Source organism: Artemia sp. Qi Xiang Cuo, chromosome 3 (genome assembly GCF_049724085.1).
Source record: "Artemia sp. Qi Xiang Cuo chromosome 3, ASM4972408v1, whole genome shotgun sequence".
In the NCBI taxonomy this organism is placed as follows: domain Eukaryota; kingdom Metazoa; phylum Arthropoda; class Branchiopoda; order Anostraca; family Artemiidae; genus Artemia; species Artemia sp. Qi Xiang Cuo.
In genome coordinates, this window is record NC_142796.1 from 83,857,631 (window position 1) to 83,876,231 (window position 18,601).

Consider the following 18,601-nt stretch of genomic DNA (forward strand, 5'->3'; position numbering starts at 1 on the left):
GGATTGTTTATTTAATTTCTGTTTGTTTTGGGTTTTATTTATCATTTAATAGTAATTTCTGGTCGTTTTAAGTTTGAATTTTAACAGGTATTTGTATGTGCTGATCTTAAGTTTAAAATGGCCTTTACTTTTCTTTGAAAAACTTCTTTTTCGGAAAGATTGTTTAAGCTAATTTTTGTTTGGTTTTCATTGCAAAACGTTTCAAGTTTATAAAAATTCCTTATTTCAAATTCAAAAGTTTTTTCCAAATCAAATGTTCATCAAAGTATCAAAACTAATATCAAAGTAACACATTCAAAGTAAAAAATGGGTTTGTGACATCGTTGGAGTTTTTATTATCTGGTGTTTGAATTATTTTTAACAAACTGGCTATCTCAAAGTTCTTATCGGATGGGGATTGGCTTGAGGAAAATAGAGCGTGAAGAGGGGGGGGGCTAGTTGCCCTCCGATCTCTTTTGACTGTTAAAGAGTGAACATGAACTTTCAATTTCCAATCGAATGAGCCCTCTCCGAAATTCATACGAGCATCCCTTCCATAAGAGCCATATATGTTCCCAGAGCACTACTTAAAACACCTGCCCCCGGGTCCTGGGGGGGGGGGGGGTTGCGTCGATACAGGAGTTTTCTTATATGGCCTTTGAACTGTTTTTACCGAAATGGCTATCTCAAAATTTTTATCGGATGGGATTCAGGAAAAGAGGGTGTGTGTGTGTGTGTGGGGGGGGGGGGGGCTAGTTGCTCTCGGATATCTTTTAACTCTTAAAAAGCGAACTAGAACTTCATATTTCCAATAAAATGAACCCTTTCTAAAGTTTATACAAGCATCCCTTTCATAAGCACCATAAACGCCCCCAAGACAACACTTACAAGGCCTACCCCCGTGTCCTGGGGGTTGTGTTGACACTGGAGTTTTTGTTATTTATTTTTTGAATTATTTTTAAAAAATGCTATCTCAAAATTTGTAGTGGACAGGTTTGGGGGAAAAGGGCTGGGGGGGGGGGGCTAGTTGCCCTCTGATTTCTTGACTCTTAAAAAGTGAACTAGAAATTTTAATTTCCAATCAAATGAGCCCTCTTTGAAGTTTATACAAACATCCCTTTTATAAGAACCCTACATGCCCTCAGGGCACAACTTAGAACGGCCTGGGGGATTGTATCAACACCAGAGTTTTTCTTATCCCGCCTTTGAACTATTTTGAACAAAATGGCTATCTCAAAATTTTCATCAGGTGGGTTTGGAAAAAAAGGCGGGGGGGGGGGGCTAGTAGTCTCGGATCTCTTTTGACTCTTGAAAAGTAAACTCAAACTTTCAATTTCTAATCAAATGAGCCCTCTCTGAAGTTTATACAAGCATCTCTTTCATAAGAAACATATATGCTCCAAGGGTATAACTTACAATGCCTACCCCTGGGCCCTGGGGGGTTGTGTGGACACCGGAGTTTTGTTATCTTACTTTTTAACTATTTTTAACAAAATGGCTATCTCAAAACTTTTATCAGATACATTTGGGGAAAACGCAGTGTGGGGGGGGGGCTAGTTGCCCTCCAATCTATTTGACGCTCAAAAACTGAACTAGAACTTTCCATTTCTAAACAAAAGAGCCCTCTATGAAGTTTTTACAAGCATCCCTTCCATTAGAACCACACATTCCCCCAGGGCATAACTTACAACGCCTACCCTCGGGCCCTGGGGGTTGTGTTGACCCCAAAGTTTTTTTATATTATCTTTGAAATATTTTAAACAAAAACGCAATCTCAAAGTTCTTATCGGATGGGTTTGAGGAAAAAATGGCATGGAGGGGGGCTTGTTGCCCTCAGATCTCTTTTGACTCTTTAAACGTGAACTAGAACTTTCGATTTCAGATCAAATGAGCCCTCTCTGAAGTTTATACGAGATTCCCTTCCATAAGAACCATACATGCCCTCAGGGCATAACTTAGAACTCCTGTCCCCAGGCCCTGGGGGGGGGGTGTATCCACACCGGATTTTTCTTATCCGACCTTTGAACTATTTTAACCAAATAGTTATCTTAAAATTTTCATCGGATGGACTTGGAAAAAAAGGCATGGGGGAGGAGGCTAGTTGCCCTCGGATCTCTTTTCACTCTTAAAAAGTGAACTTGAACTTTCAACATCCAATCAAATGAGCCCTCTCTAAAGTTTATACGAACATCCCTCTCATAAGAACGATATATGCCCCCACGGCATAACTTATAACGCCTGCCCATGGGCCCTTGGGGGTTGTGTCAAACACCCGAGTTTTTGTTATCTGACTTTTGAACTATTTTTAACAAAATAGCTATCTCAAAATTTTTATCGGATGCATTTAAGGAAAAAGGGGCGTCGGGTGGGGGGCGGGGGCTAGTTGCCCACCAATATCTTTGACTCTTTCAATTTCCAGTTAAATGATCCCTCTCTGAAGTTTTCACGAGCATCCCTTCCATAAGAACCATATATTCCTCCAGGGCATAACTTGAAACGCCTGCCCTCCGGCCCTAGGGGTTGTGTCAACCCCGGAGTTTTCGTTATATGACTTTTGAACTATTTTTAAAAAATTGTTATCTCAAAGTTCTTATCGAATGGGTTTGAGCAAAAAAGGGCGTGGCGGGGGGGGGGGCTACTAGCCCTCCGATCTCTTTGGACTCTTAAAAAGTGAACTAGAACTTTCTATTTCCAATCAAATGAGCCCCCTCCGAAGATTATGCGACGACCCCTTCCATATGAAGTGCCCCTGGGAAATTTTTTTTATTTTAATCAGAAACAGAAACAATATACATAATATAACTAATAAAATAAATAATAAACATAATAAACACAAATAAACATAATTATTAGATTAATAAATATAATAAATAATAAACATTGGAGCCGTATGGCCTTTACTAACAACAACTATCACTTTCCAAACAAATTAGCGGTCTCTGAAGTATACACGAGCATCCCTTCCATAAGAACCACATAGGCCCCCAAGGCATAACTTACAACTCCTGCCCTTGGGCCCTGGGGTTTTTTGTCGACACCAGAGTTTTTGTTATCTAACCTTTTAACTATTTTTAACAAAATGGCTATCTCAAAATTTTAATTTGATACATTTGGGGAAAAAGGGCGTGGGGGGGGGGGGGTCTGGTATTTGCCCTCCGATCTCATCGACATCGACATCGACATCGGAGTTTTGTTATCTGACCTTTTTATTATTTTTAACAAAATGGCTATGTCAAAATTTTTATCTGATGCAATTGGGGAAAAAGGGCGTAAGGGGGAGGGGGCACTAATTGCCTTCTGATCTCTTTTGACTTATAAAAAGTTTTACGAGCATCCTTTCTATAAGAACCATATTTGCCCCCAGGGCATAACTTACAAGTAAATAACCTGCCCCCGGGCCCTGGGAGCTTGTGTCGACCCCAGAGTTTTTCTAAATGATTTTGAACTATTTTTAACAAAATGGCTATCTCAAAATTGTATTGGATGCATTTGGGGGGAAAAGGGCGGTGGGGGGAGGGGGCTAGTTGCCCTCCGATCACTTTCGACCCTTAGAAATAGAAGCCTTCCTTAACATCTACACATATTAAAAATGATAATACAAATTTAAATCATTTATCCAGTAAAAAATAAAGAAATGTTAGAAAAATTATCCTCCTCTTCTTCCCACTGCAGAAGATGAGGGATAGACGCATATCTGGTACAGCAATATCGACAAGTGATAAATCATTGATGCAGTATCCACCAAAACTTAGCAAGAAACGAGTTGCCCATAGCAACCAAAAATCTAAAAACACGTTTTGAAAAAAAAAAAAGCTGTCAAGCCCTTCGCCACTTAAAGCTGATTCGAAATTGGTAACTATTATTTCCATTAGTTTTATTATTAGTTTTATTATATTAACATTTTTTTTTGTAAAAAAAAATTGTTAAAATTTCGAAAAATTGCCTGAAATCCACGAATACGATGTCAGATTAAAATGAAAACTGCACCATTGGAATCATCCCATATAAGAGATTTATTTGAAGTCGGGTGCGGTTCTCAAAATTAACTAAACCCAACCAACAATAACAATAGACCAGTTTACCAAATAAATGCTCTGGTAAAGTCTGGTAAAGCTATTTTAAAGCACCTACCTCAACTTCTTCCTCCTCTAGAGGGCACTGATCTTTGATGACTTTTACAAATGTTTGTGTTAAAAAAGTGAAACTTTTTGAAAAGTAAAACTGATGAAAATATCCCCTCCTCAAAGCCTCGCTCTTTACGCTAAAGTTTATTGTTTTAAAAAATAAAGTTGTGAGAGAAAGTCAAACTATAGCGTAAAGAACGAGGCTTTGAGGGGGGACAGTCCCTTTCATAAACGGAATAATTTCTGTTCGTTTTAAGTTTTAATGTCGCTCCTTACTTTCAGTTAAAAAAAACACTTGTGTTTTTTAATTTAATTTCTGAACGTTTTTGATTTAATGCAGCTTTGATTTTTGCTCACCGTGCGCGAATAATTAAAAAGAAATTCGCGTAATAATTGTACTTTTTTTGGCTAATGGCTTTCTCGAAATTTTTTTTCTGACTTAACATATGAATTAACTTATGTATCGAACTTCTATATTCGTATTTTTTTATTCCGTATATTAGGGAGTTTGCCCCCCCCCCCTGGTCGATACCTCGCTCTTTACGCTAAAGTTCGAATCACAAACCCCTGTATCACAAAGGCCGGGTAATTAGAATAGATAGCTCTTTTGAAAGAACAACAAAAAACTTTAGCGTAAAGAGCGAGGTATTGACTAGGGGGCGAACTCCCCCATATACGTAGTAATTTCTGTTCGTTTTAAGTTTTAATGTTGCTCCTTACTTTCAATTGAAAAAAACTTGTTTTTTTATTTAATTTCTGATCGTTTTTTAAAATAATGCTGGGAAATCCGGCGCCCTCTTCATAGAAATGTCCCTTCCCCCAAGGAAACATCCTCCATGGAAAGATCCTCCCCATAACCCCCTCCCTGGAAAAAAATCCCCCCTGAAAACGTCTGTATGCTTCCCATTAACCAATACTATATGTAAACAATGGGCAAAGTTCATAACTTGCAGCCCTTCCCGCAGGAACTGTGGGGGATTAAGTCATCCTCAAAGATATATTTATTAGATTTTCGACTATGCTGAACAAAATGCCCATCTCAAAATTTTGATCGGCTGACTTCGGGAAAAAATGAGCGTGGGAGGGGGCCAAGTTGCCCTCCAATGTTTTTGATCACTTAAAAAGGGCACTAAAACTTTTAATTTTCGTTCCAATGAGCCCTCTTACGATATTCTAGGACTACTGGATCGATACGATCACCCCTGGAAAAAAAAACATGCGTGATCTTTCTTCTGGCAAAAAATACAAAATTCCACATTTTTGCAGATGGGAGCTTGAAACTTCTATAGTAGGGTTCTCTGATACGCTGAATCTGATGGTGTCTAAAGTTCTATGACCTTTAGGGGGTGTTTCCCCCTTTTCTCGAAAATAAGGCAAATTTTCTTAGGCGCGTAACTTTTGATAGGTAAGACTAAACTTGATGAAACTTATATATTTGAAATCAGCATAAAAATTTGATTCTTTTGATGTATCTAATTGGTATCAAAATTCTGTTTTTAGAGTTTCAGTTACTATTGAGCCGGGTCGTTCCTTACTTACAGTTCGTTACCACGAACCGTTTGACAAGAACTGCTGCTGATCGGCATGACCGTTTTATGGCCTTTGAAAATAAAATTGTTATTTAATCGTTATGTAGTGTCGGGTCAAGTGAACAAAAAAGTGTTCTGCAATAAAAATGACTTACTGCTCTTCATGGCTTGGACTCAATTAACTTAATTTTAAAAATTTTATCTCACATTTATTTGCACATTTCAATACAAAAAAATTTCGAACATTCAAGTCAAATTTGGGACAAAAATCACTATGAAGTTTTCTCCACTTTAAGCTTCGAATGAGTTGGTTACTTTTCTACATAACCCTAACTACCTAAAATTAGCTACCATACAACTTGAACTGGGCTATTAAGCTAACTGAACGTTAAATACTAAAAAAAAGAAGGGGGTGGGGATTTCAGGCAGTTCCAGCTTCTTCAACAGTCAGTGACCCATTCATTCTGTTACATTATAATTAAATTTTGAAGATAATTATATTTTAAATATATTTTTGCGTTTCTAATCAAGTATAATATACTTATATTCTTACTTAGGCTTTTATAACAGAATAAAACAAACTAAATTTGAATAAACAATTCATCCTAACAGTAGTATTTCCAGCTAAGAGCAAGAAGGAACGTGATTCCACACCTTGTAATTCTATTATCTTACTGTATGTAGCCCCAAGGTCGTACCCAGGATTTTTTAATTTTCGGGGGAGGGGGGGTACACAAAAAACTAAAAACACATACAAAATTTTCGTATATCCATTTTTGTTACGTTTTTATGAGTCAAACAAGCATTTCGGGGGGGGGGGGTTCAAACCCCTCTAGCCTCCCCTCTAGGTACGGCCTTGTGTAGCCCCCAATTGTCTACGAGTCCCAGACAATCATTAATATGAAAATACCCACGTGAAGCTGTACAACAAGTGCCAGGTACCTGAAGCCTTAGGGCAAGGAAGTATTTTTTTATTAAATGGATTGCATACAGTCAGTAGGCTTTATTAAAAATGGCGTAATTTTATTTTAGTAAGTGCGTCCCGTTTTTTTCTCACGGCTGAAGAATTACGTTATAAGTTTCAAGATTTTTTTTAGGGGGGGGGGGTACTGGGATCTAGAATTTTGTATTTTGGGGAATTACAAGTTTCATCCGACAGGGTTTAAAATCTTGAAGATTTTTATAATTCTCAATTTTAAAATATACATATTTTTCTTTATCAAATTCATCAAATTGAAGATTTTACCTAACATTCAAAGAATGATTATTTAGTCTGTGTCTATGATATTATTTGTTTATATAATTTTTAGCAATTTTACATGAATTTTGTTTTAAACCACCTAAAGTTTATGGTGTCAAATTGTTTTCCTCTTTCTCGGGTTATTGTTTTTTTTACTTCAAAATACGAATTTGCTTTGTCAATGTGAGCTAACGATAATCCATTTATAAAATTAAAAATCTTATCTATCCAAACCTTATCTTATCTATGCCCCCTCCCCTGAGATTTTGAAAAATGCCATTTTTTAGTATTATCACTAAAAAAAACCTAGTTGTCAAAAATACGTTTTTTTTGCATAATCATAAAAGAAACCTCGCCCCTCCCCCTCTAAAATTTTGCAAATTCATGCAGAATCACGTCGCTCTTGAAAAAACTTTATTCGTGATTAAAAAAACAGTAGCTTTAGTAAAATAACGGATATTAAATTAATCGGACATAAACAGATAACAAAAAAAGCGGGGGAAAACCGATGCCAGTTTCGGATTCATCAGTAGTCAATGGCCCACTCGTTCTCACTTAAGAAGGCATCAACAACTTCCTTCATAGCAAAATTGGGTATCAGCTGATCCTGAGTCAATGGAACTCGGGTTACTGGGTCGAAGTGACCAACTCTCTGAAAAAGGGAATACATATAACGAAAATAATAAATAAAGAGAGAACGGAGGTGAAAGTAAAGCCGACGTTTAATTATCTAGATACATTCTATTAACTTAGCTATCATTTTATTGGCATTTTTCTATGAAATGAATTAATACGTTTGCATATTTTGTTTTTCCCCTTTGCAGACGATAAAGTTTGAAACACGGTGGCGCAAAATAGACTTTAGGAGAAAAAGCTTTTGTTAATATTCTTTGCGCTGAAACTCTCTTAATAAATATCTTTAAAAAAATACTTACTTTTCAGCTATTATACTGTTAAATATTGAAATTATGATTTTAAGATTAGAATATTGGAAGCTGCAGTGATGAAAATTGTCAAATATGGTTCTGAAGCCTGGGGGCTCCGAAAAGCGAATGAAGATTTGCTAGATATTTTCCAGAGAAAATGTCTACGGAATGATCTGGGTACGTCTGACTGACCGTATTTCAAAAAGCAGGCTGTACGAAAAGTGTGGTTCAGTCCCGCTTTTCAGGACTATAATGAGAGAAAGGTTGAGATGGCTAGAACAGGTTCTGCGGATGAAGGATGAGAGATTGCCGAAGATTGTCCATTTCAACCAACCGTCTAGGGCTAAACAGAAAGCAGGTACTTCGCGGATGGGTTGGGAAGATGTAATAATGAAAAGATTTAAAGGAAATGAATAGGTTGGGATGGAGGAGGAACGTGTGTAGATGTCTTGGCCTAAGGCGGCTTGGTGCTGTGGTGAGTTGTTAGTAGTAGTAGTAGTAGCACAATTACTCTAATATGTCAGGCAAAACTGGCTACCAGACGATCCTAAGTCAATGAAACTAGGATAACTAGGCCGAAGTGACCAACTCTCTGAAAATGGTAAATATTAATTTTTAATATTTACATATAATATTATTTTTTAATTAATATATTATTAAACATTAATTGTAAAATAAATACATACATAGCAAATAAAATGAATAAAAAATAACTTTGATATGATATTAAAAAGAACAACAACATCAGGGTATTCTTTCAAAACTATAATCAAACGGATCTACGTATATAACTAGAAGAGATTTGAAAGTAATGACTAAATGAACAATAACTGTTTATTATTAATAATTAATAATAAACTAATGTTAATAATTAATAAAAAAAATAATTAATAACTATTATTAATAATAGTTTGCAGAAAATGAAGAGACAAAATTTTTAATAATAATGAGTGGAGAGGATAATTCAGGCAATTGAAAATTGTAAAAATAAGTAAATTTCTAGTGTTAACTTCTACTCAATACTACAACAGGGAAATAGCCGGAATTTCATAGTGGAGGGGGATCCACGAAGTGGCGGGAGTATTTGAAATTTGCCACAAAATTTTTTACAACAAAGGGGCAACCTAACAGTTTTAGCACAGATTATCTATTAGGTTTCACCATAGTCTGTGGTTTTAGATAGTAATATTCCGCCATGGAGCGTGAAAACTTTTTCTTATTGTTTTTTTTTTTTTTTATTGGTAAGGAAAAATGTTCCCTTTAATTTCCATTTTATTTCGTTTTCCTTTTAATTTCGGTTGATTTTCATTTAATTTTTCCTCGTTTATGCTCTTTTTAGGGCCATAGAAATGTCATTGGAAATTTGATGGAGGATCTTTGTTTTTCTTCTGATAAATGGTGCAAATACACCCTTTAAATGGATAAAAATACTTACAAAGAAATAAAAATTGATCCCACGGCCAAATGCACACAGCAGTTGAGAAAAGAACTAGGAATTTTAAAAGACAGTAAACTAATTACTCCTCAAATGTACAAAAAAATTTTACCCCAAAAAATGTTCAGCCCCAAAATTTTATGGTCTGCCTAAAATCCATAAAAAAGATATTCCTTTACGTCCTATTGTAGCATGTTATAGTTCTCCAGCTACGGGTATAGGAAGTTTCTTAGCCACCATTTTTAAGCCTCTTTTAAGCACACAGAAATCCTATATAAAAAATTCCATAGTTCTTGTTGAGAAGTTAAAAAAATCGAAGTACAACAGAAAAACTATTTTATCTAGTTTTGATGCAGTTTCTATGTACACTTCATGCGATGTCCATAAATGTGAGCAGGCCTTACAAAGAAAATTAGAGGAAAATTCAGCTTGGTCGGATTACAAAACGTTAGAAATTGATACAATAATGACCCTTGTTCGTCTTTGCAACAAGTTTTCCTCGTACTTTAAATTCCGAAAAACAAATTTCCTTCAAACCATGGGCCTATCCAAGGGCACTGTTTTGTCTTCTTTTTTGGCAATTTTTTACATGAATTTCATAGAACAGTCTGCTTTGAATAGTTTCCACTTAAAACACTCTATCTGGTTTCCGTTTCGTTGATGATATCCTTTCTGTTTGGGGACATGGACAGGACTCTCTAAGAGATTTTTTGGCACATTTGAACTCTTTTGATTCGAATATTCAGTTCACAATGGAACTCGAAGATTCAGGCAAGCTGCCTTTCTTGGATGTTTTGATTATAAAAACTGCTCCTAGCCTTGAATTTTCTATATATAGAAAGCCGACCCATAATGATCGATATTTACATTTCTCTTCATATCACCCTCCTTCTGTGAAAAGAGGGGTAATAATCTCTTTGGTCGACAGAGTTTTAAAAATCTGTTCCCGTAATCATATAAATTCTGAATTAAACTATGTCAAGAATATTCTATTCTGCAATGGTTACCCAATCAAACTTATTGAAAATATCATAGATAGACGATTAAAAACGATAAAACAAGAAAATAGGGAATCTTGTCTCCTTTGATTCATAGTTACTCCAGCAATTGAGAAAAAAACTTTCACTACTTTACCACACACCCCAAAAATTAGCGATAAACTTGGAAAAATTAAAAAAAAAAAACATTCTTCCTGTTTCTTTCAGAAATGAACAAAAATTTAAACATTTTTCGACTCAGGAAAGGATAAAACTGACCCTGTACTGGTTAGTGGTGTCTACACAATCCCCTGTTCATGTGGGAAATTTTAAATTGGTATGACCCATCAACAACTAGGTGAACGTTTGCATGAGCACAAAATTTCAATAGATAAGTCCCTGAGATTAAAAAATAACAATGACAACTTTGATTCGGCATTGGCCCTGCATATTTTCGAAAATCCGACCCACCTGGTTCTTTTTGACGAGGCAACCTTAATATCTACCGTAAATGGCCTACCACAAACTTTTAAAGAGGTAAATGAGATAAAAAAAATACGTAAACCGAAATTTAGCAATAAAAAGAGATACTGGAGAATTTTCATTAAGCCCAATTTATGACAGTTTAATTTTGAAGGACTCAATCAATACTTTCGCCCGGTATAACTTGAGAGAACCTATTTGCACATCAAATGAGGAACGAGTTTGTAGGCCAGCTAACGCTGTAGCAAAACAAAGGAGTATTGCACAATCATCTTGATAGATTTCTTTTTCATTGATTCCAACCTGGTTCTTATTTAGTTTTTGTTCTGGCGTTGTGAGGTAAACTCCGAAAGTTTTGATTTTCGTTGGTTTCTTTTTCTTCTGTTTTTTAGCACTGAGGACGACTCGGCGGAGGTCCTTGTCGAAATATTTGCTTAGTTCTTCTTCTTCATGGTTCGCCACTGGCTGACAAAATCCTCGTTTTTCACCTTTCTTATTTTATTTTTCATTTTGTTATTTTCTTTCCTTTCTTAGTTTCATTTGTAATAAATGGTGGAATAGCTGTCAGTGGCGGATCCAGGGGAGGGGCGAGGGATGCGTGCACCCCCTCTAACATAGTCTAAAGTAGTGTAATTTACTTAATCAACAGAAGTTTGCGTTAATTAAACTTGCTCCTAATGCAAGTTTATCGGATCAACCTATTTTGCACCCCCCCCTGAAAAAATCCTGGATCCGCCACAGACAGCTGTGATGGCTTCTCATTTTTTTTTATATTTTCACGTCGTGATATATATTTTCTCAGATTGTAGTTCGTGTGTGACTTGAAAAAGGCTAATTACCTGTTTTGTCGGAGAGCCGAGATTAGAGCTAGTTTGGGGGTGTACGAAAGTTTTTTGTACCAAATTCTTAGACGTTTCCTGAACGTTAAAGAATAAACACCTCTGTTTGAAAATCTTTGCACTTTGTGAATATATATACATATATATATATATATATATATATATATATATATATATATATATATATAGATATATATATATATATATATATATATATATATATATATATATATATATATATATATATATATATATATATATATATATATATATATATATATATATATATATATATATATATATATATATATATATATATATATATATATATAGTTCTTTTAAATTTCAAGTTATCCTTTAAAATTTATATATAATATTATATAAATATAATATATAATAATAATACTTATAATATATAATTATATAATATAATATATAATATATATTAAATTATAATATATAATTATAATACATATATATATATATATATATATATATATATATATATATATATATATATATATATATATATATATATATATATATATATATATATATATATATATATATATATATATATATATATATAGACCCCGGCACCGTGCCGGTGGATCGACCGAACGCCACCGACGAGAGGCCCGGTCGAACGCCGCCGAAGTGTCGTAACGCCACCGGCGCGACGCCACCGGCAGAGGCGGTGCCGGTGGCGCATTTATACTTTGCATAAAAACCAGACAGATGCAATATGCAATTGCAAATATTGCAATATACACAGTTCTTCATATGTTGATTAAAAAAAAGTATCGTCTTTATGAAATGAGTTCAAATCATTCCGAATGCAATTTCCCAATCGCTATTTCTTACATCATTCGCAGTCAAGAATTTTATTTTCAAGTTGAATAGAATTATAGAACGCATTCACTACTATACAGCTTCAGCCTTAAGTTGGATTTTGAAATTGACAGCCGACAGTTTGTTTCTACAGCTGAATTGTAAGTTTACAGGTTTTTTTTTGTTGCTGTTTTTAGATAAGATTTTCTTAATGTTTAATTCTCAATTGTTGAACGCCTGATAGAAAATACAATATTCTTTCTGAAACCTTTTTACCCCCCCCCCCACACAAAAAAAACTTCTATTGAGACGGAATTTAGCTATAGACTAAGCTATGTACAAGGTTGGGGAATTAAAGATTGAACCGGAAGTTACCCCAAAAATATGATTCATAAATAAATTATAAATTATTGCCTACAGGGGGCTATAATTTTTAAATGATAATACCTCATTTTTTATTATTGAAAGCAGGGATTCCAAAAAGATAATTATTTTTTTTTTATTTAAAGTGGAGACAGAAGAAAAGGATATCAAATACCCTGGGAAAGTATTGAAATATTTTGATACACCCAGGGCCCCCCATTAGGACTTGTTCATTGTCTTGGGTATTTTGCGATTTCCCAAAGGTTACTGGCCTAATTTGGCTTTTGTGTGTGCTCCCGTTTAATTAGATTCTTTGGATCTTATTGAATGCCACGGCGAATCTATGACTCAGTTTTCCAATAATTTGAGGCATATCTGAATAATTTCGCCTTTTTTGTTGTTGTCTTTGTACCCCTTTACTCATACCCTCATTTTTTTTTCAAGGAACACTAAGCTGTTTCACGTTATTTTGCGTGTTTGTTTGAACCATATAGTGACCTAGTTAATTATCAAGTAAATAATTTTTCTAATGAAAGCTGAGATGGTATCCTATCAAGGTGTTATCCAGAGGGGGGGGGGTAGGTGGGTATTACATTTATAATGATAATATCTCGAATTTTTTTTTTTATTGAAAGCAGGGATCCCAAAAAGTTATTTTTTTTTTTAAATAAGAAACGGCATCCCATCAAGGTGGTGTCCAGAGGGGGGGGGGTAGTGAGCTATCATATTTAAATGATAATACCTCGATTTTTATTTTAAAAGCAGGGGTGCCAATAAGTTAATTAGTTTTTTTTATTTAAAGCAGAGACGGTATCCTGTCAAGATGGTATCCAGAGCGGGTGCAAAGGGAGTTATTATATTTAAGTGATATTACCTTGATTTTTTTTTATTGAAAGCAGGGATCCCAAAAAGTTCAAAAGTTGACAAAAATTAACAAGATTTATACTTGATACAGCACTTGCATGGTTTTATTCTCCAAAGGGAAAGGGAAATATGCGTCCAACCCGGTTTTTTCTTATTGATGGAATGGGTTTACTTTGAACATATTCATTCATAAGTACCAGGCAGATTCACACTAAAACGAATTGGTGTTGAAGAAAGTTTTGAAGAAAAGCAAAAAATGCTAAATAGCCCTAACTAAGCTTGAAAGCTATTTTAAAAAGAAACTATTTGGAAATTTCCATGGAAATGACCATAGCAGAAGCTTTGAGCCTGGGTGGGGATCAAAAAGGAGTCTTTGAGTATTCTGACCACAGGTGACTTATTGTTGCGACTTTCTTAAATTTGGTAATTTTTGTGAGCATTTGGAAATCAAAGCTTAAACTCAATAACTGATACTAAGTGTCCTAACATTTTGCTTGGATTAAAAGTGACGAACTAGGATGAAAATCTCAAAATGTTCCTGGAGCTACTTCAGTCTGCATATTATTTCATTTAGTTACATTTAAAACAGATGAGCTTTTCATTCTTTACCTAAGAAAATAGCTGGTACTTCATTTTTCTTCATACCGAATAAACCATTAAGTGTTTTTTGTTTCATTGTAATTGGAAGTGTTCTCATGTGAAGTGTTCATAATGTATTTTTCAATTTGATAAATTTACTTCTTTAAGATGCAGTTTATAATTTAACTGATATTAGGTATTTATCAGTTTATAATTTGGAAAGAATTCCCAGAAGAAAAAATGAATAATATCCAAAAGAGCAACCAAAAGCAATAAAAAAGCAGCAATTCAGCGTTAGCCTACATGACATATATTCTATAAAGAAGCCAAAAAAAGTTTAAAATGTATTTTTTTTAATTGTTCTTAAAAACCAGGTTTTAATACAAGAAGGCTTTTCAGAATCCAAAAGAGCAAAAAAAACAAAACAATCAATCTCAAAGTCGCCCATTTCAACTGTTTTAAAGGTGACAAAACAGATATAGGCAAAGGGCGTTATGAAAAAATTAAGCTTCTAAGTTCACAACTTATATTCAGAGTTTTTATCCAGATAACTGACTAATTTTGTGATACGGTATTTGAAGTTTTGTATGCAGCAATGCTCGATGAAAAAAACTACTAATTTTGATAATTATTTATGTTAAGAATACATAGCTAATAGATACTTCAACTACTCGTATTATGCAAGCAAGAGTTCTGAAACGCCACAGCCATTTCGTTTCTACCAGATTTATACTTCTCTTGATGAATAACGAAGAAGACCAGTGTCCAGCCAGCGACTTGTGAATTTTCGAACTCATGAATAGGCTCGAATCTGTTGTAAATTTAAGCTGTGATTTGAGAAAGACTAATGATAACATTAGTGTTTGCGGTCAACAATGATCACGCCGACGGCACACCGCCGACATCTTTCCGGCGGCACGGCGCGCCAGAAAATTTCTCAAAATGCCTTTGAAACCAACTCGAGACTTCGAAACATACTTGTAATTCCTAAAAATATCTAATAATAACATTGCACTTCTAATTACCGATTTTCATATATGTATTGGAATAAATCAATTTAAAATTAGATTCTTTAAAATACAGTGTTACAACGTTGAAACCAAGTTTCGCGTTCAAGAGAAATCTGACTTGTCTACCCGTGAAAAGATCTAATGTCGCTTATGTTTCTACGTTCTCCGGAGCACTCGCACCTCGGTCCGGGTTTTTATAATGGGTGAGATAGAGAACGATCATACTGTCTATTATTTATATACTGTGCTTCCACCTTTCAAAGGTTCTTCTGGAGGAATTTCGAGATTCTGATATCTTCTGTTCTCGATTTTGTCCTGGTCCTCCAATCAAAAAAAAAAAAAAAAAAAAAAAAAAAAAAAAAAAAAAAAAAAAAAAGAAACGCCATAGACGTTTGTCGTTTCCAGATTTATTTCCTCACGTCATTTAAGTCTCACGAAACGCTAAGGATAAGTAATCAGGCTTGCCGGATAAGTAGTCTTGGAATGTTCAAATGCAGTGCTTGTTTCCAAAAATGTTAACTTGTACATGAAATCAAACACGTGTTCAATTGAAATCCAACAGTGGTACATCAAATAGTGGCATCGGTATGTTCAAACGCACTAACGATGTCCTTTAAATATTGTCTATAATCTATTAATTAATTATTATATTAATTACTATTAATCAATTATAATCTTATTTTAAAATTTCTCACCCAATCAATACGTTTCCGCTAAATATTAGTAACCCCAATTCTGTGCTCACCAGTGAACCGAAAAGGTGAAAGTAACAATTGTGCTGAGCTACTAAGAGCTGAGCTAATTTTAGTTACAAATTTAGTGAAGAGTTCAAGCTTGGAAGGCCAGTTCTATAGAAGGACATAAAATAAAACATGTTTTGCACCTTTGGTCTATCTTAGGTCTATTCATACTGGAAAAACGGGATTTTTCTTTTGGTTGCTTCAAAGTAAGGAAATTTTTAGGGCACTACCACATTTTATCGGTGTTGCCACGTTGAACCGTGAAACTAAATAATCAAAACTAATTTATTTAATTTGACAACGCTTTTCAGCCGCAAAAACTCAGATACTAACAACCTGTTAATTCCCAAAAACAACAACCCTGCCAAAGAAAGATACACCTCCTAAAGCTGTTTGGTGCCATATGTCGGTTATTTATTGCTAATTTTCCCTCACATTTTTTTATTTGGCAAAACTGTATAACTGAATACATAAGGTTCCACTTAACCAATTCAACCAATTGGATTTAACTTTAACTGACCTTGACACCTCCTTGGCCGTCTTAGCTTTTTTTGACATAGCAAAAAATAGAGAAAAAAAAAACGGGGACAGGGGGACACCACTGCCCATACAAAAAGCGATCCTCCTTGTTTTTCAAGATGCGGTCTCAAAGTCCCTAATTTTTTACATGGTGATTCCAATGGTGCGCTTTTCATCTGCCGCCATTTTTGAGAAATTAAAAGCTTTTTTCTCAAAAATAATTTTCACAATAATTTTTTTCTTTTGAGATAAACCAACATCATAATTATCACTACTGAATCACATTTAAATAAAAACTTTTTCTCAATTGACGTTTTTTTTAAAGGCCTTTTCAAATTCACGGTTACTATAATATGTAGTATGCTCTTTACTAGCATGATAAAGGAAACCCCCTTACCTGTAAGTGTTCTTCAATATCCTTCCTGTCATAAGTGATACCCGACGGGGTTATCACCGGGTCTTTAAGAATTTCGAAACTTATCTTTCCACACAAAAAGTCGGGAACATCCCTTTTCATTCGACGTTCATCGACCTTGCTGAACAATGCCTCAAGTTCCCCAACATATCTATCCTGAAAAAAATTGCCACAAAATCTTCAGAATAGTTTAGGGACAAAAGCGAATTTAGGATGCGACTACATTCCGGATTCGAGTGTTAACTCTTCGGATTAAGACTAAAATTGGTTTTATAGTAGAATTAGTAAAAACAATACGACCACATTTCGGTCACAGTGTTACCTATTTGTTACCTATTGGCTAAAATTCGTTTTATAGCAAAATTGAAAAAAAAAAAAAAAAAAAAAAAAAAAAAAATGCGAGCAAATTCTGGACACAGGCGTTACCACCTTTGGCTGCGGCTAAAATTAGCTCTACAGCTGAATTAGTAAAGAAGTATTTGATCACATTTCGGATAACAGTTTGATCAATGGGGCTTTAGTCGAAGGTGGGCCCTAAATTATTTGACTAGTATTGTTGAAGTAAATAATTGTTTAGTTTGTTAAAAGAGTGTGGAGAGGGGGATGGATTATGCCATTATAGTGGCTATTAGAAGCTACAGTATTTTAAGGATGTATAAATATGGCTCCTATAATTTTTCTTTAGCTTGGGATATAAGTCCTCCGAAATATCAATCCTGAAAAAATTACCACACAATCTTAAACTTTAGGAAACCAACTGAATCTAGGACGCGAATACACTTAGGACACAAGTATTACCACTTCAGATAGGTTTTACAGTCGAATTGGTGGTGGTGGGGGGGGGGTACAAAAAAACTTCAAACCACACCAAAAATGTGTTTATATGTAATTTTGTTATGTTTTTACAAACCAGATAAAAATTACGGCAGGGGGGGGGAGGGGTTAGAACCTGGTACCCCCCCCTCCCTTCCTTGATACAGCTTTGATAATCATTATCACAGGTTATTGCCTGTGTTTTTTATTGTTTTTACTTGTGCATCATCTTTATTATTACGTAATTATACATTGTGTTTTGATATATAAACCACTGGTTATTACTACTAGGCTAAATCAAGACTTAGAATTAAGTATGTAGAGCCTCTTTAGAATGGGTTGATTTACCGAATAGGCTAAAACGTCTAATATATCCGACCAGAATTCCGGTAATTGTTGGAATTGCACTGTTTTGATATTTATGAATTTGATACATTGTTCAAGTTGTTTTTTTTTTTTTTTGTAGGGAGGGGGGTGGGGCATCTGGCAGTGTGTTTGCCTGAATGTTTTGACGTTTTTGCGCGGCTTAAGTGCCTGTGGCCGTGTAAGTTAATCTCCTTTCTCTTCCCTTCCCCCCTTCCACTTCTCTTCTTATTTTACTTGAACTGTTTTTGCTACATTGTGTTTAGTTCCTTACAGGATATAGCCTCTGGACTTTGTTGCAATGTAAGCATTATTTTATGAATTACACCAAATTATTATTTTTGAAAAGGGAAAAAAATGTGGCATTTTTCTGAGACATATTATTTCTTTTTAACTTAAAGTGTTCTTGATATTTAAATGTTCGTTCAATGGGCCCTCTTAGTACATGTACTTGTTTGATACAATCACCCCCAGGAAAAAAAAGCGATCTCAGCTGTTCAACTTGTTTTACTTTTGTTTGGTTTTTAGGGGGGGGGCAGTAGCGGCTCTGGCGACTATAGGCCCGCGGTAAA

General features: G+C 34.9%; 1 protein-coding gene across 1 annotated transcript in view; it reads right to left on the reverse strand.

The window, feature by feature from the left end:
• Nucleotides 1-7,307: 7,307 nt before the first annotated feature.
• STUB1 (STIP1 homology and U-box containing protein 1) overlaps nucleotides 7,308-18,601 on the reverse strand; it is a 45,903-nt gene continuing 34,609 nt past the window's right edge. The window contains exons 5-6 of the mRNA XM_089086671.1: nucleotides 16,836-17,009; nucleotides 7,308-7,524 (exon numbers count right to left, since the gene is read on the reverse strand). Coding sequence (XP_088942797.1) covers nucleotides 7,399-7,524; nucleotides 16,836-17,009 — 300 coding nt within the window. The 3' untranslated portion in view covers nucleotides 7,308-7,398. The remainder of the gene's footprint in view (nucleotides 7,525-16,835; nucleotides 17,010-18,601) is intronic.